At 55.5% G+C, this 27737-nt stretch overlaps 10 protein-coding genes across 10 annotated transcripts; 4 read left to right on the forward strand and 6 right to left on the reverse strand.

The window, feature by feature from the left end:
- Positions 1–1918: 1918 nt before the first annotated feature.
- On the forward strand, positions 1919–3655 carry C7974DRAFT_209534 (transmembrane amino acid transporter protein-domain-containing protein). Its single transcript, XM_046136937.1, has 3 exons — positions 1919–2265; positions 2315–2576; positions 2623–3655. The coding sequence occupies exons 1-3, from the start codon at positions 2083–2085 to the stop codon at positions 3618–3620; spliced, it is 1443 nt and encodes a 480-aa protein (XP_045996691.1). The 5' UTR covers positions 1919–2082; the 3' UTR covers positions 3621–3655.
- A 134-nt stretch (positions 3656–3789) lies between these two features.
- C7974DRAFT_473159 (uncharacterized protein) lies at positions 3790–5747 on the reverse strand. The gene is made up of 5 exons (XM_046146555.1): positions 5520–5747; positions 5375–5381; positions 4639–5329; positions 4050–4508; positions 3790–4001 (listed from the first exon to the last, which is right to left on the reverse strand). The coding sequence occupies exons 1-5, from the start codon at positions 5582–5584 to the stop codon at positions 3919–3921; spliced, it is 1305 nt and encodes a 434-aa protein (XP_045996692.1). The 5' UTR covers positions 5585–5747; the 3' UTR covers positions 3790–3918.
- Positions 5748–6300: 553 nt separating this feature from the next.
- C7974DRAFT_377354 (uncharacterized protein) lies at positions 6301–7257 on the reverse strand (the record flags this gene model as incomplete). The annotated part of the gene is made up of 1 exon (XM_046140349.1): positions 6301–7257. One exon carries the CDS (start codon positions 7255–7257, stop codon positions 6301–6303), a length of 957 nt encoding a protein of 318 aa, XP_045996693.1.
- Positions 7258–7703: 446 nt separating this feature from the next.
- On the reverse strand, positions 7704–9107 carry C7974DRAFT_434866 (putative Zn(II)2Cys6 transcription factor-like protein; the record flags this gene model as incomplete). Its single annotated transcript, XM_046145017.1, has 1 exon — positions 7704–9107. One exon carries the CDS (start codon positions 9105–9107, stop codon positions 7704–7706), a length of 1404 nt encoding a protein of 467 aa, XP_045996694.1.
- A 300-nt stretch (positions 9108–9407) lies between these two features.
- Positions 9408–11217, forward strand: C7974DRAFT_209556 (acid phosphatase PHO12 precursor). Its single transcript, XM_046136938.1, has 2 exons — positions 9408–9744; positions 9794–11217. Exons 1-2 carry the CDS (start codon positions 9636–9638, stop codon positions 11095–11097), a joined length of 1413 nt encoding a protein of 470 aa, XP_045996695.1. The 5' UTR covers positions 9408–9635; the 3' UTR covers positions 11098–11217.
- C7974DRAFT_209589 (uncharacterized protein) lies at positions 11218–13356 on the reverse strand. The gene is made up of 3 exons (XM_046136939.1): positions 12777–13356; positions 12173–12711; positions 11218–12114 (listed from the first exon to the last, which is right to left on the reverse strand). The coding sequence occupies exons 1-3, from the start codon at positions 13327–13329 to the stop codon at positions 11338–11340; spliced, it is 1869 nt and encodes a 622-aa protein (XP_045996696.1). The 5' UTR covers positions 13330–13356; the 3' UTR covers positions 11218–11337.
- A 1712-nt stretch (positions 13357–15068) lies between these two features.
- Positions 15069–16758, reverse strand: C7974DRAFT_456305 (alcohol acetyltransferase; the record flags this gene model as incomplete). The annotated part of the gene is made up of 2 exons (XM_046146008.1): positions 15302–16758; positions 15069–15138 (listed from the first exon to the last, which is right to left on the reverse strand). Exons 1-2 carry the CDS (start codon positions 16654–16656, stop codon positions 15069–15071), a joined length of 1425 nt encoding a protein of 474 aa, XP_045996697.1. The 5' UTR covers positions 16657–16758.
- A 103-nt stretch (positions 16759–16861) lies between these two features.
- Positions 16862–19476, reverse strand: C7974DRAFT_456311 (uncharacterized protein; the record flags this gene model as incomplete). Its single annotated transcript, XM_046146009.1, has 1 exon — positions 16862–19476. Exon 1 carries the CDS (start codon positions 19445–19447, stop codon positions 16862–16864), a length of 2586 nt encoding a protein of 861 aa, XP_045996698.1. The 5' UTR covers positions 19448–19476.
- A 387-nt stretch (positions 19477–19863) lies between these two features.
- Positions 19864–21897, forward strand: C7974DRAFT_209623 (uncharacterized protein). Its single transcript, XM_046136940.1, has 3 exons — positions 19864–20080; positions 20209–20526; positions 20571–21897. Exons 1-3 carry the CDS (start codon positions 19970–19972, stop codon positions 21642–21644), a joined length of 1503 nt encoding a protein of 500 aa, XP_045996699.1. The 5' UTR covers positions 19864–19969; the 3' UTR covers positions 21645–21897.
- A 279-nt stretch (positions 21898–22176) lies between these two features.
- Positions 22177–23199, forward strand: C7974DRAFT_312649 (uncharacterized protein; the record flags this gene model as incomplete). Its single annotated transcript, XM_046138374.1, has 1 exon — positions 22177–23199. The coding sequence occupies one exon, from the start codon at positions 22177–22179 to the stop codon at positions 23197–23199; it is 1023 nt and encodes a 340-aa protein (XP_045996700.1).
- Positions 23200–27737: the final 4538 nt, after the last annotated feature.

The raw sequence follows: 27737 nt of genomic DNA on the forward strand, positions 1-27737 counted from the left end.
GTCGCCGCACGTTGGAGTCGGTTAGCCAGTCGACCGCCTTGCAGGGCGATTTGACCTGTCTGAAGTCGAGTGCTTGCCATAGCAAACATTGGATTGAACCGGATATTCAAGGTGTGCTCAACGGGCCTGCAGGCACGCCTGAGGGCGATGCGGCAAATATGGATTGCGACCCCTGTAAATAGTGCAGTTGCAGTTGCTAGACCGCTTATCTTGATAGGAGAGATTGCCCGCGTTAAGAGCAGCTGAAACAGTGATCGATGAGGCGCTATTAGAGGGATCACGCACACCAGGGCGCACTGTACTTGTGCTACCAGACATCCCCTTTAAATGTCATTGATGTGCGCTGGATGGGTCAGAGATGGACAAGGTCCATTGGATGAATCTGGCTATGTCGAGGACACACCAACCACACCGATGATATTGATGGTGTTATTTCAAGTGGAGCCATTGTGCAAGGTTGTCCGCGGGTCGAAATCAGCAGGAGTCAAGCTTAGCTTCTGCCTGAAGCGGTCACGTATCTGCTGTGCCGATTCCATTGTCAAGATGGAGACGTGCACGATGTCTATCTGCGGTCCCGCAGTGTGGGTCTCAGCTGGGCTGTGCCGGCTCACCATCCCATTCAGATAATCTCGATGGCCCACCTTGATCCGTTGACTTCCGTCCGGTGATAGAGTCGATATCAGTCGTCGGATAGCAAGAGTCCCACAATTTCCCTAGTTGCATGAAAGAGCCTCCTTACCCCTACTGTTGGGTCAGACCATGTCGCTACTCATGGGTCCCGTAGTAAGTTTCCTCCCGCGTATAGGCGATGAAGCGTCAGATATATGCCGAGTGCCATTCCTATCCACTATTGGGGGGATCAAATCCAGACTCGTGGCTGCGGCCAGAAGCGACCCCCACCCCCGCATTCCCCAGACACAGTCTCGGGATCGCGGTCGGTAGGTATAACCCGCTGTGGAGAGGTGAGCTATATAAATTTTTCGCGTGTTGTGAGGTGGATCCAATGTGTCATTCCGGTGCTCGAGCTGAGCCTCAGGGAACGAAGAGGCGCTGTCTAGACGCGGCACCCGTCTGATTGGGTGAGCAAATTTCAACCTCGGAATCGTCTTCCGATCCGAGTATGTCTCTCCTTCATCCCGGTGGCAAAAGCGAATATCACTCGGATCAGTTTGATAGAATTACAGAGATTGGCGTGCTGTTGACAATGTGAGTAGGACAGGGGACCGTCCTGGCCAAATGTATCAGGAGAGTTGTGCTGGGTCCTTCGACGTTGGCAGCAGATTTGCCGTCGGAAAGTCTGCTGATGTAATTAGCGAACGCGATCCCCGCAGGAAGCTCTTGGCAAAACTCCACCCCCAGACATCACTCTCCTGGGTCGCACGTGAAGTAGTGAAATAATACAGATGTCGACTTCCGGCTCTCTGAGCCTCCGACAAGCCGGACTCCGGGGAGTTATACGCGAGCGCCAGCCCTCGCGAAAGGCCTGATGTCACTGCCTCCCAGAGTGCCTAGCCGCATCTGAATTCTCCTAGCGATCTTGTTTGCGGTGGCACGATCAGCGCCTGGGCATATGTACGAACGGCTCGTAACCTCACAAACCCATGTTCGCTCTGGAGAAACTGCCCGACCGTTGATCCACGTCGCAATCTTCTTGCAGACAGCATGACGTAGCTGGAACTGGCAGTGCGCGCAGGGTGGCCTTGAGACTCGGGATCCCTTCCGATGATATCGGGTTGACGTCCGGAAAGGGCATTTAGACTGAAGCGGCAGAAGCTCAGACCCAAGGACAATCAAGCGTGGAGACGAAGCACCGCCGAGAGCGTGCCTTAGCGCACTCACGATTGCTGAATACCGCGAATGTGGGTCAACGAAACGACCTTGCAACCCGGGGAGGACCGCAGGCATTACGTACTGACATCTATACCCCAGAGTGGTAGCGGGTGGGCCGTTCAGTTCATAAACACCCAGCTTTCCCCAGTGTTGATCTTAGTATCATTCCGAGTGCTCAGACACATTCAATTCACGACTGCTTCACTCAGACCTCATCCCACTTCATGCAAATCATAGCGGCCTGACTTCAAAATGTCTTACGAACCGAGAAACGACCTTGAATCGGCTCACTCGCCGGAGAAGAAGAATGACTATGATCTTCAACCTCAAGAGACACATCGCAGGGGCAGCGTGTTCAGCACAAGTGGTCGCCGTATGAGTATCAGCGACGAGGTCTTCGGTGAGATCACAGAAGACGGCCCGAACTACCGCAATGTATGTTCCTTCATTGTCCATCGGTTTTCTCATCAGCTAATGGGCGCAGGTTGGTTGGATGGGCACTGTCGTCGTGATGATCAAGACACAGATTGGGTTGGGCGTGCTATCTATTCCCTCTGCATTTGATGCGCTCGGTCTCATCCCCGGTGTCATCTGTTTGCTCGCAGTAGCCGGCGTGATTACCTGGGGTAATCACGTCGTTGGCACCTTCAAACGCAACCACCCTGAGGTGTACAGTATTGTGGATGTGGGAGAGAAATTGGGAGGAAAATTTGGCAAGGAGTTTATGTGCGTGGCGTTTATGCTTTGTAAGTATTCCGTTGTGTTATGCGACCTCGAGCTGACCTTCGATAGGGTGGATTTGCGTCGCAGCTGCTGGCTACTCCAGTATTTCGACTGCCCTGAACGCGCTATCACTTCACGGAGCTTGCACCGCTATCTTTGTAGTCGTAGCTGCCATCATCGGATTTATGACTGGCTCGATCCGGACACTTGGAAAGATCTCTTGGTTGGCATGGGCTGGCGTAGTGTCGATCATCGTCGCTCTTCTCACGTTGACCATCTCTGTCGGTGTCCAGGATCGTCCTGCTGAAGCGCCCCAGACCGGACCTTATACTTCGAACTACCAGTTGATTGGCAGCCCGACCTTCACCCAAGGCATGGGCGCCATTAACACGTTCGTTTTTGCGTATGCCGGTACCCCAGCCTTTTTCGCCATCATCTCCGAAATGCGCAATCCCAAGGACTACAACAAAGCCATGTACATTTGCCAAAGTTTCATGACTGTGGTTTACCTTATCGTCGGTATTGTGGTTTACTACTTCTGCGGCTCATACGTCTCGTCTCCTGCCCTTGGCTCTGCTGGTCCTCTTCTCAAACGCGTCTGCTACGGCCTTGCACTGCCCGGACTCATCGCTTCCACATGTCTCGTCACTCATTATCCCGCGAAGTACGTCTTCCTGCGCGCACTGAAGGGCTCGAAGCATCTCGTCTCGAACTCGCGGGTCCACTGGATGACATGGTTGTCCTGCACATTTGGCGTAACTGTTTGCGCCTACATCATTTGCTCGGCCGTGCCCAACTTTGGCTCTCTCATCTCGTTGGTCGGCTCGCTTCTCGCTACATTCATGTCCATGCAGCCTCTTGGCGCAATGTGGCTATACGACAACTTCAAGCGGCCTATCAAGGGCACCAAGTGGACGATCGGTGTTGCGTTCGCATCGTTTGTCATCATCATCGGTACCTTCATCATGGTTGCTGGTTCATACAGCGCTATTGATGGGATCATTGCGGACTACAATTCTGGGAGCTCGGGGGCTTGGTCTTGTGCCGACAACTCCAACTCTGTCTAGGTGCATCGGGCGATTTATTTCAAATCGTGCCGATCTCATGGGGTCATACACATTGCGAATCAAAGCCGTATCATAGATCTAGAAGCAAGTCATGCAGCAGAACAAATGTATTGCACACTTTCTGATACACAAAATCTTCTTGTCTCTTCAAAAGTGTGAACTGACTAGCATACGATGAAGTTGAGAATTTTCGAAAGTGTTTGCCTACATCTTCGTAGCTAACGAGTTGTCTACGTGTCCAATGTCCAGGACTTTGGCGCAAGATTTGTTATACCGAGTCGAATTACCCAGTGCCAGCTTAACGAATAGCATTGATTGTCTCTATCTTTGAATAGACATACGAACCATTTGTAAGGCCTGGATACGGGACATACCAGCGAGCTGCAAAGTGTCAGAGAAGCCTGCTCACGCTTTTTCGGTAGTACTTACTGATGAAGGAAAAATTCCTAGAAACGGGCAACCAGTTGCTGGTCCAATTCGCCGGCGGTGGGATGTCGGAAGGCTGCAGCAGAATCTGGAAAGGTCCGTTCGTTGTGGAATTTGCATTCGGGCCATATATTGTTTGATTCGTGCCCTGGTACGTCAAGTTCCAGGTTCGATCGCTCACCGAGCTCCGTCCGATGGGGTTCGGTATCAGATACTGATCGTCGCCATATACGGTGACGGACCAGAAGCCAAAATCTTGGGCCTGTACTGGTGGCTTGCCGCTGAACGTCCAGAGCAGAGACTGATTCGGTGCGAGTGAGAATTGGCTGGTAAATCCTGTGCTACGGTAGCCTGGGTAAAGGACTTGTTGTGCAGGAAGTTGCTGGTAGCCAGCGATGGGCGTAGTTCTTTCCAAAGTTGCCTTGATAGGCTTCAGTAGAAAGTTGCCACTCGTTGCTTTGCCTGCGGATATTTGCAGAGCTGGTGACGTCTGCAGTGATCGAAGAGTTTGCGATGCGTGCAGCCTGAGTCAGATTGACGCCGGCAACAGAAGAGTAGATGCCATCGTAGATGCCTGCCTGGCCGAGGATACCGGCAACTCTTTGACGCTCAGAGACGACCTCTGGTTGATTGTACAAGACAAAGCGAGAAGCGAAGTCAAGCAGCTTAGCTGGTGTGTCGATTCCGAGTAGAGAGCTGTTGGGTGCTAGACTAGACAGCGAAGCATTGTTGGGTGGTGATGGCGCATATGATGCTGCACGTGGAACTTCTGTCAACGAAGATGCGTTCTGATATTTCCGTATAATATTTAGATCAGAGGTGGTATTCTGCAGCACCAGATAACGGATAAGTATGGTGCCATATGTTGTTGGCAGGTTGACGACGCCAGCGTATCTGGTAGTTTCTTGGAGGCTGTCAATGCCGGATTGGACAATGGAGCTGTCGTTGTAGAATCCAGGCTTTCCACCAACATCATCTGCACGTCTGATGAGGTAATCGCCTGCTGTGTTGTTGTTAACAATACCGATTGTGGCAATTGTGTTGCCGAAGGAGTCATAGACCGGGTAGACCCAGTACCGATCGGTGACCTCAGGAATGCTCAGGATAACATCGTGCGTGGACAAGCCGAGTACAGCACGGGAGTATACTGTATCGACATTGGGGTTGATGACAGCGGAGCTACCAATGGCGGCAAGTGTGCACTGGTGAAATATTTGGTTAACAGAAACGTTTCGAAGGACGGCACCAGCAAAATTGCCAAAGATGTAGAGGGGGTACGCGTACTAAGTCTCGTCAGTGATGTAGGGCTAAGCATAGACACAACGTACGATCAGGCTCTAAACAGTAGCATTCAAAGCCCCTATGGGTCTATCGTTGATAGTGATGTTTGCACTGGCTGTTGGTTCTGCTAATGTTGGCGTCGGTGTCGACACAGCTAAAGACACAGAAGAAGAAGACAATCTGTCACCAGACTGGGCATCGACTATTGGTATCGCCACAGCAGCAACTGCTAGGCTCTTCCAGAGTGTGAAATACATTTGAAGCTCTCTGCAGGTCGTTTGAGCTTGCTATCCTCTTGAGCTATGGTGAGTCGCTCATCTTATACATGGAGATAGTGACGTCATTCCCGTTTCTTGCGGCCAGAATGAAAACGCAAGAATGAGGTTGAAAGCACATCTTATTGTAAATAGATGTCGCAATCTGGACGGGCTTTTCCCTTGTGCAGCGTGGGCGGACAAGCGTCCGGAGAACTGAATCCCATCCAATGCTGATGTCCAAAGGCGGTTCGGCGGCGGTACTCCGTCGTCGCCCATTCGACCAATAGCTACTGTAGCCCGGGTAAGTAGTACATAGCTCGTGAAGATTGTCCCCCGCCATCATCGGAGTTGAACGCTTTCGGTGTACATGGAATTGTAACTTCACCACGCTCCTCAAATAAGCACAAATAGATATAATATAGCCTTAGTTGGTATTGAAGAGAAACTTGAAAAGGCCTCTCAACTTCAAGTGTAGCGCCCTGCGGGTATAGTTCTCGCCCTCGGCATTGTGTCAGTTTGTTTATCGAGTGTTGTGCTTGAAAAACCTCAAAATTGCGACATGAGGGCTAGATGTCTGTAGATTTTTGTCTCCTACCCTTTACTAAAATCGAACTCAGCCACTAACATGCGTAACACGCTCAGTGGGTTCGGCTCGCTGTCCAGTTCAACGTTCAACGTGATGTCGGAAAGCAGTAGTGATGTCCATAGCCTGTACTTCATTTCGCCATGCCTAGGAAATTGCCTGCCTCAGTTCCAGTCGCGCTGTCCTGTCTCGTGAGTTCCTCGCCCTGTTTCTCCGCCGCAGCCGCCATCGCAGCCACGATGTCAAGCATGCCCTGCTGGGTTCTCTGACCCGCAAACCCGCCTTCGAGATCATCTCCCAGATCGAGCACCTGTTGAGGGAAGATGCCGGCGGCCCGTCCGTGAGCACTCTCATCAGCGCTGAAATGCATCACTGCCTGCACTACGCCGTCAAGCTGCGCAGAGCCCATCGCCTTCATCATGGCGCCGGCCTCGCTGGCCACAAAGTTCTCGTCTGCCGTCATCGCCGTTGGAATGAACCAAGGTGCTACCAGGTTGGTGCGGACTGGAGGGCTGGCTGCGGCAGCTCGATCTCGTGTGCCATAGAATAGCCCACGTACACCGAATTTCGACATGCTGTATGTTGCGCTCGATGGAAATCCGACATAGCCCGCGAGCGAGGCGATGAAGATGATGGAGGGGGCAAACGAGGAATCTCGAGGCAGACGGAAGTAGTGGAGTGCGAGATAGCAGGTATAGTACACCCCTTTGAGATTGACCTCCATCGTACTGTAGCCCGGCTCCGGTGGCTCGCTATCAAGGTCCGGCTTTTCGGCTGGGATCATATCGAACAAATTCTGCTCTGCGCAGATGCCAGCATTTGGTACGACGATGTCGATCTTGCCCCCGCCAAATGCAATGGCGCTTTTGAACAAAGCGACTTGCGATGAGTGCGAAGTCACGTCGCTCTGCACAAATTGGACACGGAAACCTCTTGAAGTCAGCTCTCGTGCGGCGGCTTCGCCTGTCTCGGCTCGAACATCGGATATGGTGACAATCGCTCCAGCTTCGGCCAGTTTCGTAGCGCACGCAAGGCCAATACCTCTTGCTGACCCGGTAATGAGGACGGACCTTCCATCAAGGCTCGACATATCTGGAGTTTTTCCGAAGTCGAGAGCTGTGGACTTCAACGACGAGGGTTCAGCATAAGTAGTCATTGTGGTTTATGGAGTGTGGTTTCTGAAACCGAAGTCGACATCCGTCAGGCGGAGGGTTGTGCGGTACATGTACTGGCGCCGTTACCCCTCTTGCCTTGTGACTGCATATAGTGATAGTGTCACGCGGGGTCAGTTCCATCTCCAGGTGGACGAGCGCCAATTGACAGTTGTGAAGAGTCGGCACGTCTGAGTCTCACGAATACGTGGGGCTGTCTTAGCGTGCACAAGGGGTGCGGGGTACGCGAAGTATCCGAAGCGTCCCCTCAACGGGTCAGACAAAGCGGAGCTGGAAACCTGAAGTCAGAACGTTTGTACTGTAGTTCTGCAGCAACTCGCTTTCTCGAGAAGAGAATTGCTTTGTAGCCTGTGAAGGTGCGTCCTCATCCTAGTGTGAACGACCATTCCCATTCGCGCAGCACGTCTTCCCAACATCTTCGCGTGCCACCTTCCAGCTTCGGCCGCCAAACTTCTTTGAGCACCTTCTGAACACTATCGATGTTCTCGTATCGGTTGCGATCGGAGATGTCCTTCAGCCTCTTCGTCAAACGGTCGATAGCGACTTCGCTGTCTAGCTCGGCGCCAGCCATGAAGATGGGGTACAGAAGACTGGACTCGGCTGGGCTACCAGGAGGTATTCTCATGATGAATTCCATCGCGCGGGCGGCGCACCCTGGCACAAGACTTGCATGTGCTTGCGAGTTTCTGTACAACTGGATGAGCGCGGACAGACGATATGATTCAGCCAGTGCGATCAGATCAAGCGCAACGGGCAGATCGACGCCCGAAGCGAATGGACTTTCGTATGTCCATGCTTGTATACCGCTCTCGATGGCATTGAAGGTTGCTTCGGTCAGTTGCGGAAATGCGGGGTCAGGATTGACAACATATTGAATCTTGCTGATAAGATCGCACATCTGATATGCAATGCCCATCAGAGGATCAATCGTCAACGGCATGGCGACGTTTAGCATCGGAAGTAGATCGTGCTCGAGGGAGGGCGCTGGCGTCGTTGCAGAAGCCGAAACCTGAGACATGACTGATGCCATCGCATAGTGGTAGGTAAAGTGTCGATGCAACGAGTCCACCTCGACGCAATCGACAATACTCTGCTCCGGAGACAGAGTATCCAATATCTTTCGCACACACTTGAGCTGCTGGATCCATGTCGTACTTTTGTTGCCTTTGAGAGCTTCCAAGCCAACTAGTAACAGGATGATGGCAACAACCTGATAGGTGTCCCGGAGAGGCTGACCTGATGGCGATAAGCGATCCTTGATAAACCCGCTGCATAGCCTTTGATGTCGCAAAGACACAGTCCGTAGATGCGATGCACGATCTTTGTCGTCAGTACGCCGCGCCAGCTGAGCTGATGACAAAGCAAGAATTGCATCCAGCATGCCCTCGGTCTGGAAGGCCCATGGCATATACAATGCTGTGTAGAAGCTGGTAGGTGTTGTTGCTACCGATACACTGGGTACAAATTTCTCGATATAGTACTGTAGCAAGTGCTGTCTTTCAGCTCCAGCATCCCCCGGAAGCAAATCCCAACACCCGAGAGAATCCGGCACACTCTCGATAACCTCCTCAGGACTCGAGCTGGAGCTTGGCGAGGATTCCTGAATAAGTTTCCGCTGCGCTTGCCAATCGCAGGACAGGTTCAGACGCGTGCAGTTGTCGCATGTTGGCCGCCGATTATCGCACCGCTTCCGCCTGGCACGGCACGTTAGACACCCTGTGCGGGAGCGTGGGGCAAATTTTCGTTGGCGTGGCTTCGGTTCAACCATACTCGGCGGGCAATTGGAAATCCTTACTCCGGAATTGGTCGGATAGTCAATTATCCATGGGCGAGAATGCATGCATCGCCAACCGGGCGTTATGGAAGAGCGTGGAGGTGAAGGGACAGTGTTGGAAGCGAAGATGCACCCCCAGATACCGATAAGCGCACGTGGCTTGGACAATCAGCTAGATTCCGGTAATCGGCCCGGCTGATTATTCCGAGGTTTACTCCAGCCTCATGGTTGTCTTTTCCACGAACACGACAATTTCTGAGGATGAGGCGCGAAGGATGGTCCATCCATCGCAGCATCTTGGTAGTTGAAGTTGGCGACACGAGATGACCTGTCTTTCACCCGACGAGGCCCACGTGTTCGAGCTGCCCCACAAAGATCCTTGTCCAGCTGCCCAGTTGGGAACATTTGCCAAAGCTCATCTCCGAGCGCACATCATGGAAGCTGGGCATTAGATGGATATAAAGACGACACTATGGAAGTGTCTCGTTGAACCAACTGACATTGCGCAATACTCTCTGCAAGATGGAACGCTTCACCACGGTTCTCGCCGCTGTCTCAGTCCTCACCAAGGTGGTCGCTGATGACTTCAACATTCTGCAACATGTTGGTGGCAATGGGCAATGGTTTCCTGGTACATACAGCTGGAGGAATTCGATGTTTGCTGTACTGACAGCTCGCAGGACCTGAAGTGACTGGTATCTCAGCCGAGGTTCCGGAAGGGTGCACGGTGGATCTCGCGGCTTTCTTTTCCCGTCATGGCAGTCGATACCCTGATACCGGCGCCTACAAGGAATGGGTCGACCTTTATACCCGCGTCCAAGCTGCTTCAAACCTCACAGTGAGCGATGAGAGCTTGGACTTCCTCAAACCATGGAAGCCGGTCCTGTCAGATCCGTCCAACCAGATCGCCCAGCTTTCTATCACGGGCTACAAGGAGCTGACCGAGATGGGTGCAACCTGGCGTCTTCGTTATGCCGATTTGTACGACTACAACACTCCCTTCACGATGTGGGCCAACTACTACAAGTCTGGTCCCCGTGTGCGTGACAGCGCACGGCTGTTCTCTCACGGCTTCCTTGGTCCGAACGCGACTGATCTTGGCACCATCTATGCTCTGAACAGCAGCGATCCGACGTCCTGGATGAATTCATTGGCGACCAGTGACTTGTGCCCGTCATACAATGATGAAGGCGGCAGTCCTTACAAGGACGTTTGGGACAACACCTACCTGCCGCCGATCCGGTCGCGTCTGAATGCAAAGATCCAGGGAGGCTTCAACTTTACTCAGTGGGATGTCTCCATCATCCCATACCTGTGTGGCTTCGAGACGCAGATCACCGGCCGTCGTAGTCCTTTCTGCGACATCTTCACCGAGGAGGAGGCTCTGCAGTACGAGTACGCGCAGGATCTGCGCTACTGGTATGGCAACGGCCTGGGGTCTGATATCGAGAAGTACAACATGCTGCCAGTCGTCGAGGGCCTGGTACAGCGCTTCGTCGATGGTCCAAACGCAACATACCAGACCGGCAACGCAACCTTTGTGCCTCCCAAGATCATTGCCTCGTTCTCGAACGACGGCCAGATCAACCAGATCCTCGCAGCCATCGGCGTCTTCGACAACGAGCCCCAGCTCCCCGCGAACAAGACCCTGCCAGACCGCTTATTCCGAGCAAGTCGGTTCCTCACCATGCGCGGCACCGTCGCGTTCGAGCGCCTGTCCTGCGCTGCATCTAGCAACTCGACGAGCGACGCGTACCTGCGCATCCGCCTGAACGAGGTTGTGTACCCGGTTGCGAACTGCACCAGCGGCCCCGGATCGTCGTGCCCGCTCGCGCAGTATCAGAGCATCATCGAGGACAAGATCGAGGCAGTCGGCGACTTCACGAAGCTCTGCAACACGACCAACCCTGATTTTGCAGCGAGGCCGACGGCGACGTTCTTCAGAGATAACACACTGCCATTCCAGCGTATTGTGAAGCCGTAGAGGTAGATTCACCTGGCGATTGTCAATAATGTCAATGTAATTTAATGCTGCATCTCAAGCACAGTATTCTCAACTTAACAACTGTTAACTACTGTTGTTGTTGTCAGGCCTCAGTACTGAGCCACGGAGCTAGCAAGCCCAAAAAGTATCACAACTCACACAATAGTGAGTCCTCGCTCGGTACAGTATATGTTGCCCTTCCATCCCAAGCAACATGAGATGGGACCTGACAATACAAGCCTAAGGTATCACATCAAAGTCCTCCATCCATGTGAGCTCACCATGAAAGCCAGGCCACTTTTCCCACTCGTGCTCCTCTGCTATCCGACCTGTGTGTAGCTCAGTAACAGTCTGAAAAATAGCCACACCTTTAGCTAGCTTCTCTCTAACGTGTGCGGCACTCAGCACACGTGAGATGGCTTTCTTATCGCATCTCTGGGCGTTGCGCAGTCCGACCGCACCACCCCTTCCGTTCCCCATACCAAGTCTAGTGATCCGTCCTATATAAAAGGGATTTTCTACCGGATCAGGAGTAGAATTGTCACACCCGTCTAGAAAAACATCGATCTGGAACGAATCTTTTAAACACGCTATCCCAGTGAACACGATGTACGGAACCAAATCTCTCTTGACTGGTACGCCTTGTCTCTCACTCTTGCCGCCAGTGTGTGCCGTTGATAGGCTTGTGAAATCTTGGGCAAGCGACGTTCCACCGGACGGGCGACTAGCGTTGGAGAGCAAGGTTCGGTGAAGAGACAAGTAGTCTGGCACTGCTGGCTGTGCATAGCAAAATCGATTCGCCACTGTCACTTTAGCCATGTCACCTATGGTAACGTATCTCCATGCACGCGGGTCCTCGTATGCTACACGAGTAGCTCCGTCCACAAAGGGACGGAGAGGGAAATTCGAGGAGAAGGATCGGTCAGGATCTTGTCGAAGATACGAATCTGCAATGCGGTCCATGTTGCAGTGATAACTCAGGAAAATAGGATCAAACGCGGTGTAAGAATTATCAGCCTTGGCTTATCAGCTTCCCATCCGAGTTCACAAGTGGCTATGTGGCATGCGAACTCACCATGTCGTGACCAATCCAACCGTGGTAGTTGTCGTGTACTTGTTCGAACAGGCCATCGAAATACTGCCGTGCAGACGCCGGATACAATCCATCCGGCTGATCGTCCGAGAAGTCCGGCACATTCGCCCATGGGTATCCGTGGCCTTCGGACAGAGAGAAATTCTTCCGTGAGAACGCTTCCGCAATCTGCCGATGGTACAGGTCGAAGAGATGCACCTTTTTGTGCCATTCAGGGTTCGCACGCCCCTCTTCAAGTTCAGGGAAGCGTGAAACATATCTGCCTGTGCCGGCTTTGTTTTGTCCGTCGAGAGACAATGCGTACTTCAGCGGGTTTCTACGCACCTCGCCACTGGAATGCAGATAAGTTTCTTCCAAGAATATAGAGGGTATACCGGCGGAGGGAGACGTTGGATCGCTGGAATCAGCGGAGAAGCCGTTCCAGTAAGGAATTGGGAAGTCGATCAGCTCCTCAACGTAGCGCAGATATGCTCGGTGCCAAAATATGAATGCTTCCTGGTAGTGCAAACACCATTCCGCATCTAATCCGTGGTGTCGTTAGCTGATAATGTCCTCCATCAGGGTATGTCTTCGCAGATAAACTGACGCAAAATGCCGAGCTCTTGCCAGTGGGACTCGAGGCGCCCAACCCCAAGCACATCGTCCAGCTTTTCCCGGTAGAGCTGCAATTCGCCAGGTGTTAGGGAGCGAATATCCTTTCGCACCCTCGTCTCGTCTGTCATATCAAGCTGCTGTGGTGCAGGTATGACCTCTCGGAAATGCAATGGCTCTGCAGAAGTCTGTCGAAACCCTTGGTTTGCCCAGGTTCGCAACGTCTCCAATGCCTCAAGCGGCCAATAATGTGTATTATCCTTCGTGATGGGCATGGACCTTGAGCGCAAGTGTTGGTAGATTGTAACAATGTTGCTCTCAACCGAGGCTCTGTTTTCAAAGTCAAGCGATAGATGCGCAGGTGCTGAGGGGCTGTATTCCCGCATGATCGATATCCAGTGGGATCCGGTCTGTTCAGGGTTGGAAGTCCAGTATGGTCTACTGAACAGAGCAGCGACATCGTCGTCCCATGTGGGCTCGACTCTGGTCACGATTGCCGTGCCACGTCCATCTCCCTCACTTGTACAGTAGCGCAGTGTGTCGGCCATGGTGAAGATCGCAGCAGAATAAAAGTGCTGTTGCTTTGCAAAAGGCAACAATTCGAGGTTATGGCGAAGTACGATGCTTGGGTGGATCTTTGACGGTCGACCAATCATATCATCAATTCTGCTTCCATGCGCTGCAAGTGGGTGCTCAATGTTCCTTAGCGGTGGTCGTTTCAACAAACTCACGCCCTTTGGCTCGATGCAGTCACAGCTGAGTATTCCTTTTCACGCCCATTGTTCAGACGACAACTCGCCTGTCCCGGCCCCGATGTCCTTTGTCAAGTCGAGGAGAGCCATCCCAGAAGACAGTTTACTGAAGCTTTATATGTCTTTAATTCTCTATCATAAATCTAGTATTATAACATAGTATATTAATATTGTGAAAACCCCTCGCATGTACCTAAATGCAAGGGATCATTTCATATTATCCTAAAGCACCCCGACATCGCCCCCAACCTACCCACCGCATCACACATGTCCAAAACAGGGCGCGCCGCCACAGGGCGCGCATGTCACCCAACATCTGCTTTCAAATCCGCATCCGCAGCGCGCATGACTCACCAGCTCGTCCACACCGCATGACTCAGCACCCAACACCGACCCAGCTGCTGCACCGATCGCCGTCGTGCCGGCTCAGGCATGCGCTTCCCTACTACCGGGTTCGATGGCCTGCTACCACTCAGCGCTGACCTGCATGCACCAACGCCTGCGTCGCGTGCGTCTGCACACCGCGCGCCGATGTTGCGGGTCCCGGGTCCGACGCGGGCGCTGATTGGCTGCGCGTGGGGTGTGGGGCAGGGCGTGGGAATGACATCTGGGGGATTGGGGCGTTGTGGGAGGGCGTGGTGCGTGATGCCGTTGTCGGTGTAGGATACGGGGTCGTCAAATGAGACGAGTGTGTATAAAGAGGGTTGCGGGTGCTGGTGAGGTAGGGCATCTCCATTGGATTCGCGACTTCCCTATTCGGACTTCTCCATTCGTCGGCTGTCTTGAGCATATCGTCATCGACTTGGACTTGCACTTGCACCTTGGATAAGTGTTCGAATACCGCGAACCAGCGACCGTCACGTTTCGAAACGCTTTCTCGTCCACGGCAATCTCGAACGCAGGGCTCGGAAACACCGAGCTCGCACAAGCACGCTCCAGTCCACAAATCCGAATCCGACTCTCCACAGCCGCAAACATGTCACCAACCGCGCAATCAACCCCCCGCTCCTCCTCCTCCTTCAGCGTCTCAATGAAAAAAGCACCCTTCGTATCGACAACCTCCCTGACAAGCACACTCTCCCCATCACCATCCGTCCAGAAACCCACCACGAAACCCACCACGAGCCCCTCCAAGTCAGCACAGCTGTGGCGCACGATCAAGACACGAGTAAAGCAGCACCACGCCAGCGTCGAGGCGGCGTATGGGTGGCACTATGGGCAGGGGTATGCGCGGCGGGTTGTTGTGGGGGGGCAGGGACAGGGGGTGTGGGTGTACGAGAGGGGTGTGTATGGGCGGAAGTAATTGGTTGCGCTGCAGTGGATGGTCGATGAGAGATGCGGGCTGGTTGGGTGTTTGATACCTTGGGTTTCGATATTTTGATTCGGGGGTGCGGGTGGGAGGTGTAATGACTTTGCTGTTGCAGAAGATGGGTTGGTGGTGTGGGGATTGTGGAGTACTGGCTACTTGGTCTTTGTCGGATGGAATACTCGAGGTCTCGGTCTGGGGTGCGAGGATTACTGCTTACTCCCCGTTGCTAAACAACGATGATCATGTTCCAGTCTCTCGTTTCTGGCTGACGACGCTGCTGACGTTCACACTCCAGCCTTCAGCCATCTATCACAGGCCATGTTTCCACCCCTAGCTGCCTCTGCTACTGCTCACTTCTCACCGCGCCTCCTCACCCCCATGACCCCCGGCCACGCGCCGTCTCACCAGCACCCCGCCTACACCCCCGCGACAATCCCCTCAACCCCCTCCCCCACCAACCCCGGCACCCTCTCCACGCCCCCCGCCCCAACCCACCGGAAACAAACCGCCAAACACCCGTCCGCGCCCGTAACAGCACAAACCTCGACCGGCGCCCCCGAGCGCCCCACACACTGCGAAAAACACAGCCGCGAGAGCGCCCATCCCGCATTATCTCGCTGCACACCCTTCCACACGCCCAGACACGACACCTCGGCACTAGCCTCCCTCTCCGCGCCCTCTTTCTGCGTAAAGTGCGATGCCATGTTGGACACATACCGCAGCAGCGCGACGGGGTTGTCTGCGCCGTTCTTGCGGACTTCGGTGGCGATGTCGCGCTTCACGGCGCGTGCGGCGGCCCAGGAGAAATACTGCAGTGCGCCTGTGGCGGCGGAGTCGGGCGCGGGGAACGAGGCGGTGCAGTTCGCGGTCGCGCTGAGCATCTCATTCTCACGCGGGGCCAGACACGGACGCAACGAGATGGGGACGTCGATGCTGAGGGCTTGGTTCGGGGCGGCGGAGGCGTGGAGCGCGGCGGCGGTGAGCGCGGTGAGGGCGGCGGTGACGGAGGTTTTCTCTTCGCGGCACTTTGTGGCGAGAGCGCGGGTTGTGGCGGCGGAGAAGTAGAGGGTTTGTGTGGCTGATTGGGGGGCGGGGGTGCCGTTTGGCGGGACGGGCGGGCCGGTCCAGAGGTTTGCGGGGCGGGTCAGGGAGGAGGGGAGGATGGAGCTGGCGATGGCGCGGAGGAAGAGGGTCCAGGAGAGGGTCATGGGGTGGAGTTCTTCGAGGGAGGGGGGAAGGGAGGTCGAGGGTGCTTTGACGATTGGACTGGCGTCTAGATCCGGGGTGTTCAGGCCGTCGAGGAAACTCTGGTGAAAGAGCATGGACGAAGCGCCGTCGCAGAGCGCGTGGTGGAAGATCCACGATGCCGTGAAGGGGCCAGGGGTCGTGGGTGACGAGGTGACGAGCAGCCGCCAGTATGGTCGTGAGGGGACGTTGCCTTTGAAGTTGCGGTCGTGCTGGTCGCGCAGCAGCTCGTCGAGCTCATCGTCAGCTTCGTCGCCCTGGCGGATCGGTGTCGTACGAGCGTGGAACTCAACGCATGTGCGGAGGTCAATCTCGGGCAGGCGTGCAAGGTAGACGTCGGGGCTTGACTTCTCTTCGTTGACTGGTATGGCGCTGAGGTTGGAATGCTTCCCGATGACATGGCGCAGGGCCGTGAACACCACATTCTCAAGAGGATCTTTCAATGCGGACGATGTCGTGTACGTCGCAGTCAGACCGACATTATTGTAGAAGCCCAGGTGGTGTCGTGCAGTGCTGTAAGTTTCGAGTCGGCCGCATTGGCGAAGCTTCTCGAGCGCGCTTGTATCCATTGACGATTTAACTACACTGCAAACAGCGAATGTCGCTGACAAGCTGACCGCTGAGGTTTATACAAGTTGTTGCCTGGCGAGTACAATAACAAGCATGAGGTGGGTCTCACATGACTCGTGGCGTCGGTGTTCCGAGTGCCGAAATGAATCGAACAAAGACAAAGTTGCCGTGTTTATTCGACCGGATATTCTACAAAGACGCAATTCAAGCCCCCAGCTCCTCTCGTCCCGGTGGCCTCCAATCAAACAGATCAAACGCCTCCGTACTCCATGGCCCAATGTCTTTATCCACCACCGGGCTCACCATGGGTGACTCTGTGGCATGGGCAGGAGGGAGGGTGGTTTCTACCGTGAGGCTCTGCGTTCTGACAAACTTCTTACGTGGATCAGTCTTCTTGATGAGCGCTGCAAGCCCGGATCTCTTCTTAGGGACTGCGGTGTCGGCGATAAGCGTTTCGGTAGCTGCAAGGGGGGCTTTTGGCGCGTTCCTCTTCTCCCAGTCCTCGCTTGTGCTCGGGATCGGTGCGTCGTTTTCACTACGTACGCGTCGAAACTTGCGGTTTGGTGATGTCTCTGCTGTCTCGCCTTCATCCTCGATGGGGTCAGCGGGTGCGCGCCGCTTCTTCTTTGGCTGTTGCAGCATGGCTGCAAGCTCGGTTGTGGTCATCAGCGGGCCTTTCTTATTGGCACGCAGAGGATGTGGCGGCAGAGCGACGGTCTCGTTGCGTTGTGCTGGGGCTAGAATTGGCTGCGGTGTTGCGCTCTTGGGATTTCTACGAAACCCGCCTGTCGACAATGCAGCAAGCTTGCGAGGTGACAGCGACGCTGTTCGTGACCGTGAATCTGACAACACACTGAGAGCAGGTGAGGCAGCTCTGCTCTGCACATCCGCTGCTTCAGCATTCATCGCAGCTGGCGGGGACGGGTCTCGTATCACCTGTGGGTTCTGAACTGGCTTGTTTGATCTGGTGGGTGGAGGAGGTGGCGTCTTGACTGATGCCGACTCTCTTGCCTTTCGTGGTGCTGTTTTACGAGTAGTGGGCACCGCTTTGGCTGCCTTTGGCCGAGAAAGGACCACTTCAGGACTGCTAGGTATCGCGATAGGCTCTGGCGGTATTGCAGACACCAAGAGTTGCTGATCCATCAAGCCGTGCATCAACTCCTGGTCGTCGTCGAACTCGTCGAGTGACACTTCAGAAAGTCGCGCGCATTCCACGGTATCTCGGCCTGCTCTCCTCTTAGCCTTCGAGGCAATCGAAGCAGTGGATGTGTCTTGCACGGCCGGCGGCGTGGGCGACCTTCGATTGGGAGTGTTGGATCGTCTCGCTACACTCGGCTTCTTGGCCAGCACTCGAGCTTCACTAGAGTGCCTTGAAGGTGGCAGGGCTGGTGTGGGCTGGCAAATCATCAGTGTGCCACGCTTCACGCCTTTGGACAGCCGCAGTGACTTTGCTTTGGGATTTCGAGGGGGCGACTTCGGAGGCTCCAGCGAAGGCAAAGGCGAGGGCTGTTTCGCTCCCTTAGCAGGCGCTTTAATCGGCGTAGGCTGAACAGCAAAGTCGACGTTCGTCAAGCGGTTCGAGGCGCTGACTGGTGGTGAGGATGGCGGTGCCGGGGCTCGAGGTGTCTCCAGTGCTTTCACGCTCGGAACGGGGACCCTCCCCCGAGGGATCCTGGGCGTTTGCTTCGCAGCAACCACAGGTCTGACGGGTGGTGGCGTGGCAGGCCTAGATGGTGTCCGTGAGACGTCAGGGGATGTGTCAGGCAGCGAGGGGTCGGAAGAGGGAGGAGCGACGGCGTCCGGTTCGTCTAGGATGACAACTGGCGTGTCATGCGGTAGTGGTCGTGCTGGCTTGCGCGCTGAAACAGCAGGAGCCTTCGCTGACATGGTAGAAGTCCTCACCGGCGGTGGCAGGATCTTTCTCGGGACGGGGCTCTCTTGGACTGGACTGGACAAACGGGTGGTTGAGGTTGTCGCTGGTGCGACTGGGGATGTCACTGAGGTTGTCGGCCGGTGGGTGGTCTTCTGCCTCTTCGCGGCCCGGTCCACGGCGAAGTCATTCTCCTTCTCGCGCTGCTGCTCCTGACGGGCCTCGTAAGGCGAGGTGATGGGCACCGACTTGCCAATGGGTCCTTTCGGGGTGCCGAGCAGGGTGTTGAGTGACTTGTGGCGCAGCTGCTGGGCGGTGCGGGGGGTAGTCGTGGCGGTGGCGGTGGAGGCAGTGGTAGTAGCAGTAGTGGGTGGTGGTCGCGCGGCAGGAGTGGCAGCAGTGGGCGGTCGGACGGCAGGAGCGATTGGTGGTGGTCGGGTCACGTGCGAGACCGACGGACGGACAGCAGAGGAGGCTGCCGGACGGGCGACGTGTGAGGGCGGTTGGAAGCGTCGCGGTGCACTCGGCGGCACACTCAGCGGCGCCCCCAGCGGCACCCTCGGCACACTCGGCACGCCCGACGCACTCGAGGCACCCGCCACGCCCTGCGGCCTCCGCTCGAACAGCGGGGCCAGGTCCGTCTGGGTGACGCCGAGGGCATCGGCGACCTCGACCAGCACGCCCTTGTCCAGCGTCAGCTCGTCGCCTTCAGCCAGCGCGTCGCGGTCCTTGTAGTACGTGTCGCCGAGGAAGTTGCGGGCGTGGTCGTACACCATGACGCGGCTGTTGAAGGCGTGGAACTTGAGGAAGCCATCCTGCCACTTCTTCTGCTTCTTGCGCACGTCGGCCGTGTAGAGGCAGCGGAACTCGGCCACGGGCGCCGTCTGCGAGGCGTGGGGCGTGCCGCGGGGGACCGTCATGGCGAAGGGCGAGGCCGGGCGCTGCGGGGGCTGCGGGGGGCGCTGCGAGACATGGGCGCGTCGTCGTGGGAGGGTGAGGACGGGCGCGATGGCGGCGGCCACAGCGACGCGTCGCGGCACGGGTCAGGCGCGCGGAAACGTGACGCCGGCCTAGGCCAGGCACCAGCACCAGCACCAGCACTCACCGGTCCGCTGCCGGCTGTGTCTGCGTGCGCGACGCTCGAATCGCCGTCCGCTCATGGCTCGCGCGGTCGCGTCGGGATGCCTGACTGCGGCGTGCCGTCCTACCCACCGCTCGTGTCCTGGCTGACGCAGCACCCAGCGAGCCCCTCTCCCGTCCCCTTCACTAACATTTCCGCGAGCCGTTAGCTGCCACAGCCACAACGGGCGCAGTCGCCAGCCAGCACCCGCAGCGCCCGCAGAGCCCACACCCGCAGAGCCCCTCCCGCTTGCTTGGAGGTCATTCCTTTCTGTACCGCGACGCCCGCGCCCGCATTGCCCGCAATTGCGCCCCCCAGCACCATGCAGCGCATGCAACGCCTCACCGGGCGCTTCCTGCCGCGGACGCCCAACGAGGCCGACATCGAGGCCATGCTGCGCGACTTCAAGGACGCCGAGGTCATGCTGACAAAGGTACGCTGCTGCCGCCCCCTCGCCATGGTGCGAGCGGCGCCCGCGGTGCGAACCGGTGGGGCTGGCAAGACTCCGTCCGCCCGTCGCTCGCACCGCAGCCCCCCCATGGACTCGGCTGACCCGCACAGCTCGAAGAGTCGTCCAAGCAGTGGCGCGATGCCTGGACCAACATCCTCAACCACCAGCTGGCCACCATCGAGCAGCTGTACACCATCTTCAAGCCATTGGGCGCCGAAAAGGCCGGGCTCAGCTCGCATGTCGCCGTCGAGACGCCCCAGCCGACTCTGGAGCGCGTCGCGGCGCTGCAGGAGGCCTTCGCCGAGCTCAAGACGGACATGATGGAGGAGGTCAAGGACATCGACAAGAAGCTGATCATCCCGGCCAAGCTGGCCAAGGACGCGCTGAAGCCCATGCACAAGACGATGAAGAAGCGCGAGGACGCCAAGGTGAGGGATCTTGTCGCGTGTTGTAGCACCCGCTGACTGCCTAGGTCGACTACGAGCGCTACAAGAGCCGCTGCGACGCCCTGCAGAAGAAGAAGACACGCACCGACCGCGAGAACGTCGCCCTGAACAAGCACGAGGCCGACCTCGAGCGCTCGCAGGCCGCCTACTGGAGCGCCGACGAGTCCCTGCGCAACTCGCTGCCGCGCCTCAACGAGGCCACCTTCTCCATCCTGCCCCACCTGCTCGCCAACCAGATCGTGCTGCAGAACAACCTGATTGGCAACCTGTACACGGTGCTGCACCAGTACTCACACGAGCAGGGCTACCCCGACCCGCCGCCAGAGCCCGAAGAGGTCATCCCTGAGTGGGAGGGCTCCTTCACGCCGCTGCGCAAGGAGATGGAGACGGAGTTCACGCTCATTCGCACGGGCAAGGCGGTGCACCAGCCCATGCGCCTGCCCGATAAGGGGGATACCTTGACAGGGCTGGGCATCAGAAACAAGGTCCTCCCTGGCCGCCGCGCCAGCAGCGACATCACGCCCACCGTCGCGGGCGGCCGAGTCTCGAAACCTTCGACCACACTGACATCGCCCGACGAGGACGGCCCGCCCCCGCCGGCCTACAACCTGGCCAGCAAACCCTCCATCCAGTCCCTCAACGCCTCGAAACCCAAAATCTCCAGCTCGAGCTCGCCCATGCTCACTCCCTCCAACGGCGACCACTTCGGGCGGCGCGCCTCCTCCACCTCGTACACCTCCACCTACTCCAACGGCACCACCCCCGGCGCCGAGTCCAGCAACCCCAACCGCGATTACTTCGGCAAAATCCCCTCTCGCTCCTCTACCGCTTCTGCCCCGGCCTACACACCCGCCGGCACACCCAACCCCGCCGCCGGCAAAAAGAAACCCCCGCCACCCCCGCCTCCGAAGAAAATCGGCTCCTTCCAAGCACAATACGTCACGGCCATGTACGACTTCGATTCCCACACCGCGGGTGATCTGTCGTTTCGCGAGGGCGACCGCATAAAGGTTGTGCGCAAGACAGAGAGCTCGCAGGATTGGTGGGAGGGCGAGGTTAATGGACAGAAGGGGAGCTTTCCCGCAAATTACTGTAAATAGGAGACATTTAATGGGGGTGGTAGAAAATTAGGGCGAATGCATTAGAGGACCGGCGTTTTGTGCAATGCAGGGTTTCTTGTTCAAGACGCTGTGGTGATGCGTGGAGTGAATCCGCACGTGATCGTGAACCGGCTATTTTTGGCTCTTGGGTGTCGCTCGGCTAGCGCCCGCGGTGTGTGGGGTTGGCGCAGGACAGCTGAACTCCACTGCTTCGCCTTGCCAGTCGATGATACTCACCCATCGTTCAGCAGCATCTTCATCCACATTCCTCAAACTAAGAGTGATGTGTAGGCATGGAGAATTTTCATTAGGTAGCATTGCACAAAACATGGCGTTTGTTGTATTGCCCATTTGAGACCTGTGGTCCGCAGGGGCTGTGATGGCTGAGAGGCTGTGAGCCATGAGACTGCAGCCTGTGAGACAGCCTAGTCACGTGCAAGACTGGGTATCTTCCTGATAGTCGTATATATCTCCTCTGCGTCACTCCCCCTCCCTCTAACACGAAATGGCGACCAGCGTGGACAGTATTGAAATGGCCGACAAACTCGAAGCCCCGTTCACACCCCGACCTCTCCCAACGACTTCAGCCGCTACATCGCCAACCTCATCGCAACAACTCAATCATGTCGTCCTTGACACCCCAACCCTCTCAACGCTGGACTCCCTCCCCACCCTCGCCGGCCGCGGCGCCACCGCCTTCCTCGCCAACGACGACATCCCCGCCTTCCTGGCGCAAGACCTCGACCTCTCCCGCCTCAACGCCATCCACGCGCACCTGTGGATGGCGGGCCGCCCCATGCGCGCGCGCCCCCTGCACCGCTACAAGATGTACGCCTACGAGCCCCTCGCCACCACGCAAATGGACCTGCACCTGCTGCGCTTCTCCAACAAAATCCTGCTCAAGCCGCTGCCCGACTACCTCCTCGACGCCGCCTTCTGGCGCACCCACCTGACCTCCCCGCCATTGTGGGAAGCCGCCGCGGGGCTGCTGCTCAGCTACACCTGGCTCCTGACGACCCCGCTGGACCTCGCGCTCGCGCACGCCCACGCCCTCGTCCCCGCGGCGCTGACCTGGGCCTGGTGGAAGCCCTTCGCGAGCGAGGTCCTGCGGCGCCTGGGCCTCGCCGCGCACGCCGTGAACCCGCGCTTCGCGTTCGGCGATCTGCGGCTCGCCCGCGTTAATTCGATCTACCGCACGCGCTTCTTCGCGACGCATTTCGTGAGGGGGTATTTGTACGGGTATAACCGCTACGCGCTGTTTTTCGAGCGCAACGTCGCGTGGCTGCTCGTCGTGTTCGTGTTCCTGGGCTTGGTTTTAAGTGCGATGCAGGTCGGGACGGCGCTGGACGAGTTGAATTCCAGTCGGGTGTTTTTAAGGGGCGCGTTTGGGGTCGTGGTGCTGTGTATGGTGTGTGTGGTGGCGGTGTTGGGGGGTGTTGGGGTGGTTTTCGCGGGCGTGTTCTTTTGGAATATGGTGGCTGCGGTGAGGCATGCGGGGAGGGAGGAGAGGGAGAGGCGGAGGGCGAGGAAGCGGGGGGGTGCGAAGGAGGTTTGAAGCACGTGGGGGAGAGAGCAAGGACGGGCTTTTGCCTGCTGGGTGCTGGTACGCGTGGCGGCGGAGAGGAGGGTGGTGCTGGCGGTGACGCGAACGTTGAGTCCTGCCATCAGTTGACCCGTTGAGCACCACCACGTTCAAGGAGAGTCGACTCATCCCATGTAACCTAGATCCGTGATCCAACTCCCAGTCACCTGCTACATCTGCACAAATGGACCACCACCACCATCACTCACGACACTCGGCACGGCATATATACTCGCTGGAATCTTGATTGCAATCAGTAAGTCCAATAATACGAGCTGCCTGCCGAGATCGGTGCATACGTATCACAGCAACCCTACTTAGGCATGCTATCTTTACTCTATAGCGTGCTGAACAATATGCTAGTATAGAGGTAGACGTAATAGTAGTTCAAAGTTGCATATGTCAGGCCTCAGTACTAAGCCGCTAAGCTAGGCAAGCTAAAAAAAAACATCACGACTCACACGATAGTGAGTCCTCGCTTGCTACAATATACACTGCCCTTCTGTTGTAAGTCACATGAGATAGGACCTCACTGTCAGGTCACTGACCCAAGCTGGGCCCACTCGTAAAAGTCTCTCGCAGTCAGGGTCCTCCTGATTGCAGTAGCTAATGTCTTGGCGCTGTTGTGTTCATTGGCGATGAAGGACTGGCGAGCTTTGACTGCCACAAAGCCTAATCAATCATGCAACCTACCTCCTTGCTGCCGCATCTCCAATCCGAAGACTCCAAGCCCGCGGCTTCCGGGACCCCCTGAAGTACAAGTGCCGGTAACCCGAGTAAGGCCGTGTCATAAGCTTTTTTCTCTGTTACAACTCTTTCGCTGTTGCGATTCCAATATATTCTTCCCTGAATCTAGTGTCAACGGCGACGCCAGTCACACCACCTCAGTCTTCTACCTCAACAAGAGAGACAATATGGCCTCACCCAGTGTCGTCATCGCAATGGTCATCATTGGCTCTGGCGGACTCCTAGTCGTCGCATTCGCAGTGACGCGCTTTTGGGGCGGCGACGAAGCACCGAACTCTGCGCGTATTCAATGTCCACACGTTGGAACAAGATCGATACATGAAAGAGGTCAGAGAGCGGGCGAAGGGAAAGCTACCTCATTACTATCCAGATCAGCAACAGCACAGCGGCTCAAATGGGACAAATGCAATGCATAAGGGGCACAGCGTGAAGTCTGTTGCATAAAGATCAGCTTGTTACATAGTAAACCAACTTCTTTTAGTGCAAGTAACAGTAACTTTAGCAACTGTGACGGTTCAGGAAGCTCTTACCCTGCGGTGTAGATGCACCTACCCTGGACGTTGTTCTTCACCTTTGTGAGAAGGCTGCACCTATCTAATACTAGCGCTGATTTTGTTCATACACCTACATACTCTGCGGCTTCGAGATAGCATAGTTGGACAATTGACACACGATTCTCTCACCTACCTTTTGATCACCTTGCTGAGCGATATCGCAGTTGCGATACTGAAACCGTAGTCTCAATGGACCAGTTGCACCGATGGACCACCACCACCATCACTCACACATCCCGCATCGACAGAGCATCACGCACATCCTCGATACTTCCGGCAAGACATCCCCACGGCCATCTCAATGCCCAAACCGCATACATCACACCCACACCAAAGCACACAATCACATTTAAACTCCATACCCTACTACTCCGCTACCACGCCTACCCAAGAAACGCACTATCCCTCCTCGTAGCCAACCTAGCACATCCAGGACACCACCCCACAATCTCATCCAGCGTCTTATCATGCACGGGGGCCGTGCAATTGCGAGACGACGTGCCTGCGGCTATGGACGCGCGGCAGCGCGAGAAGAATTTCTTGAGGGCGGGGCAGCCGCAGTTGTAGGCGCGGGTGTAGTATGTGCACATTTTGCTGGTTTGGCGGGTTGGCTGGCTGTTCGGTTGGTTATTTTAGTTCTTCGTTGTCTGAATGGGTAGCTGATGACTTGGTTGGTCTGTTGGTTAGTTCGTTAGTTCTTTGGTTAGTTGGTTGTTCTACAGGCTGAGAGGTTGTAAAAGATAGGTTTATATAAAGCGTATAAAGACGTGGTCAATGGGACGTGAGTGACTTTAAGAGTGAAAAACAGCTGTGGAGAGGGACTTGAAGCGCGCCACGTCAGGACACTGGGTAGTTATTCATTAGCAGGTGGAAGAGCATGGTTGTCAACATCCGTGTTCGAAGCGTCAAGGCTGAAGCATCATTGATGGCCAAAGCACACGCATTCTATTTTCACAGCATATAACTTCAGTATACACACCTAGCCTGTCTCTTCGACCTGTGAATGCGCACTTGGACGAAGACGCATGTACGGAGTATGTCAAGTAGGCGGCATCATACCGTGCTGTGACACGAAGTCAGCTGTGGCTACTACGAAGCACGTTGCTGCTGCTATAGCCGCTAGCTTGACTATTACAGGGTACTGCCTTGCCTGCTGATAACTTTCTGTGCACTGTAGTGCAAGTAAGGAGAAGGGGGAGACGCCTCTGGCACAACATGGCCAGTCCATCCCGCGATTTCAAATGTGCTAAAGCGTGATTGCCCACTTAAAACCATGGGCAACAAGGTTCTGTTGATGTCATTATTGCTGAGAGTAAAGAAGGAAAGGTGATAAGCCCACTCCGGGTCTCTGAAGACTCGGAACGTTAATGTTGCCACGACGGATAAGTTTTCCCCTGCGTGTTCTTTCACAGTCTGTCCGCCACAAGAGAGGTATGTACAACAATTGAGCTTTCGAAGCTGCGGAGCGGCGGCACCTACAATTCCACAGTTTGGATGCCACACATATTGATAGTAGCCAAATGGATTCACACTGTCACGGTATTGACTGTCTCCATTCTCTACTCAACAGCTTGGCCGACGCATGACCAAAAAATCAGTCCCTTTCCGTCAATAGAGGGTTACTTCAATGTGTCGGTATGCATGGCACATCTCTACCCCGTCACGAAACACCGCACAACGGTATATAAAGACACATTGCTCTGCCTGTCCCCGACACAAAACCCACCACCAACACCAAGATACCCCCAAACCCACAGAATCAAACCGAATTTTCTAAATCCCACACCGCAAGACACCAACACCACCAAGAAACCCCGGCAGACACTAACCTATGTGCAACTACTCCATCCGAAGCCATACATGCGGCTGCACCCCCGTCGTAATCTGGAGCCTGTTTCGCTGCGACAAAGCCGTCGCTCTTGGCGTGCAGGCGCATAGCTGTCCTGAGCCGGTGCATGATAAGACGATGGATCACATCCATGCTTGGTGTACGGGGTGTACGCGTGTAGGGACTAGGGCGGATAGTACGTCGCCGATTTGAGGTAGGAGAGGTGTAGGGCGGGGCGATTGGTGAGCAGTGAAGCCATCGTGATGATTTGAGGTGTCGTGGGGGAGGTGGTGTGTTTGGGTTGTGTGGTTTTTCAGCGGTGCGCCGTGGTCCTGGCTTGCTGACCATTGAGTTGAAATGTCTTGATTGTGGCTTCTAAATGATGTTCATGTCGATCTTCGTGCTTCCAGTGAATGATGTTGAGCCCTCGAGGGATACGGTGATAAAACAGGGCCTCGCTAATCCCGCGACGTGATGGTTGTGATAATCTCAGCAAGGATTGCTCCTCACGACAACGCAAGTTGACACACAAGACTGTCGTCGACGTCTTAGCCCTCGGCACCAGATTCGTCGTTTGCAATTATACCGACAAGAGAGCGATTGAATGAATCTCGTCACAGTGTATCATTTTTGCATGCACCTCTGAAGTCGTTGCTCGATGTTTGAATAAACACCCACACGTACAAAGCACGTTGTCCATGAACGGACACCACGCATAGTTTCGGTAGTCCATAACAATTACTGGCATTCTTATAGTGATACACTCCATCATTCTACTCCGCGAAGTATTCACCTTTCCACTGACCGTGAACGCCTACCTATTGACCATTCCTCTACTGTCACACCTCATGAGGCCTATAAAACCTTGGGCCCACATCCCACACCCTCCGGTCTCTCAATTCAGTATCGTAACCACAAACAACACACCCTTACTACTGATAATATGTGCACAAAAATCTACACCAACTACTCCTGCGGCTGCCAGCCAGCAGCCGCAACGAACAAGCTTTGTTCGAAAGTCAAATACGGCGTTCATGGGTCGTGCGGGAGTATCCTCCCCAAGCACATTGAACGGGATTACATGTGCAATCAGTGCCTAAAGCATGAGAAGGATTGCAAGGACTGTAAGGACAAAGGCAAGGGTCGGGCGTAGAGAGAAAGCGTGCGCATTGTTCCTACGGGAGAAAGAAGGCTGAGCGTACTCAGGGTTCCGGTGCTGTACTGAAGTCGGTTTCCGGCAAAAGCAGTGACAGTTTGTCAATATCTGAGACTCCAAGCGGGTCGTGTCTATCGTTTGTGCGTCGTATGAGCGTTTGTGTGATTATGCGTTTTGTGGGTAAGTTCGCACGACTTCGCTAGCGAGTGGGAATGTAACGAGGCCC

This window comes from Boeremia exigua (assembly GCF_020726555.1).
Source record: "Boeremia exigua strain MPI-SDFR-AT-0100 chromosome Unknown C7974scaffold_7, whole genome shotgun sequence".
In the NCBI taxonomy this organism is placed as follows: Eukaryota; Fungi; Ascomycota; class Dothideomycetes; order Pleosporales; family Didymellaceae; genus Boeremia; species Boeremia exigua.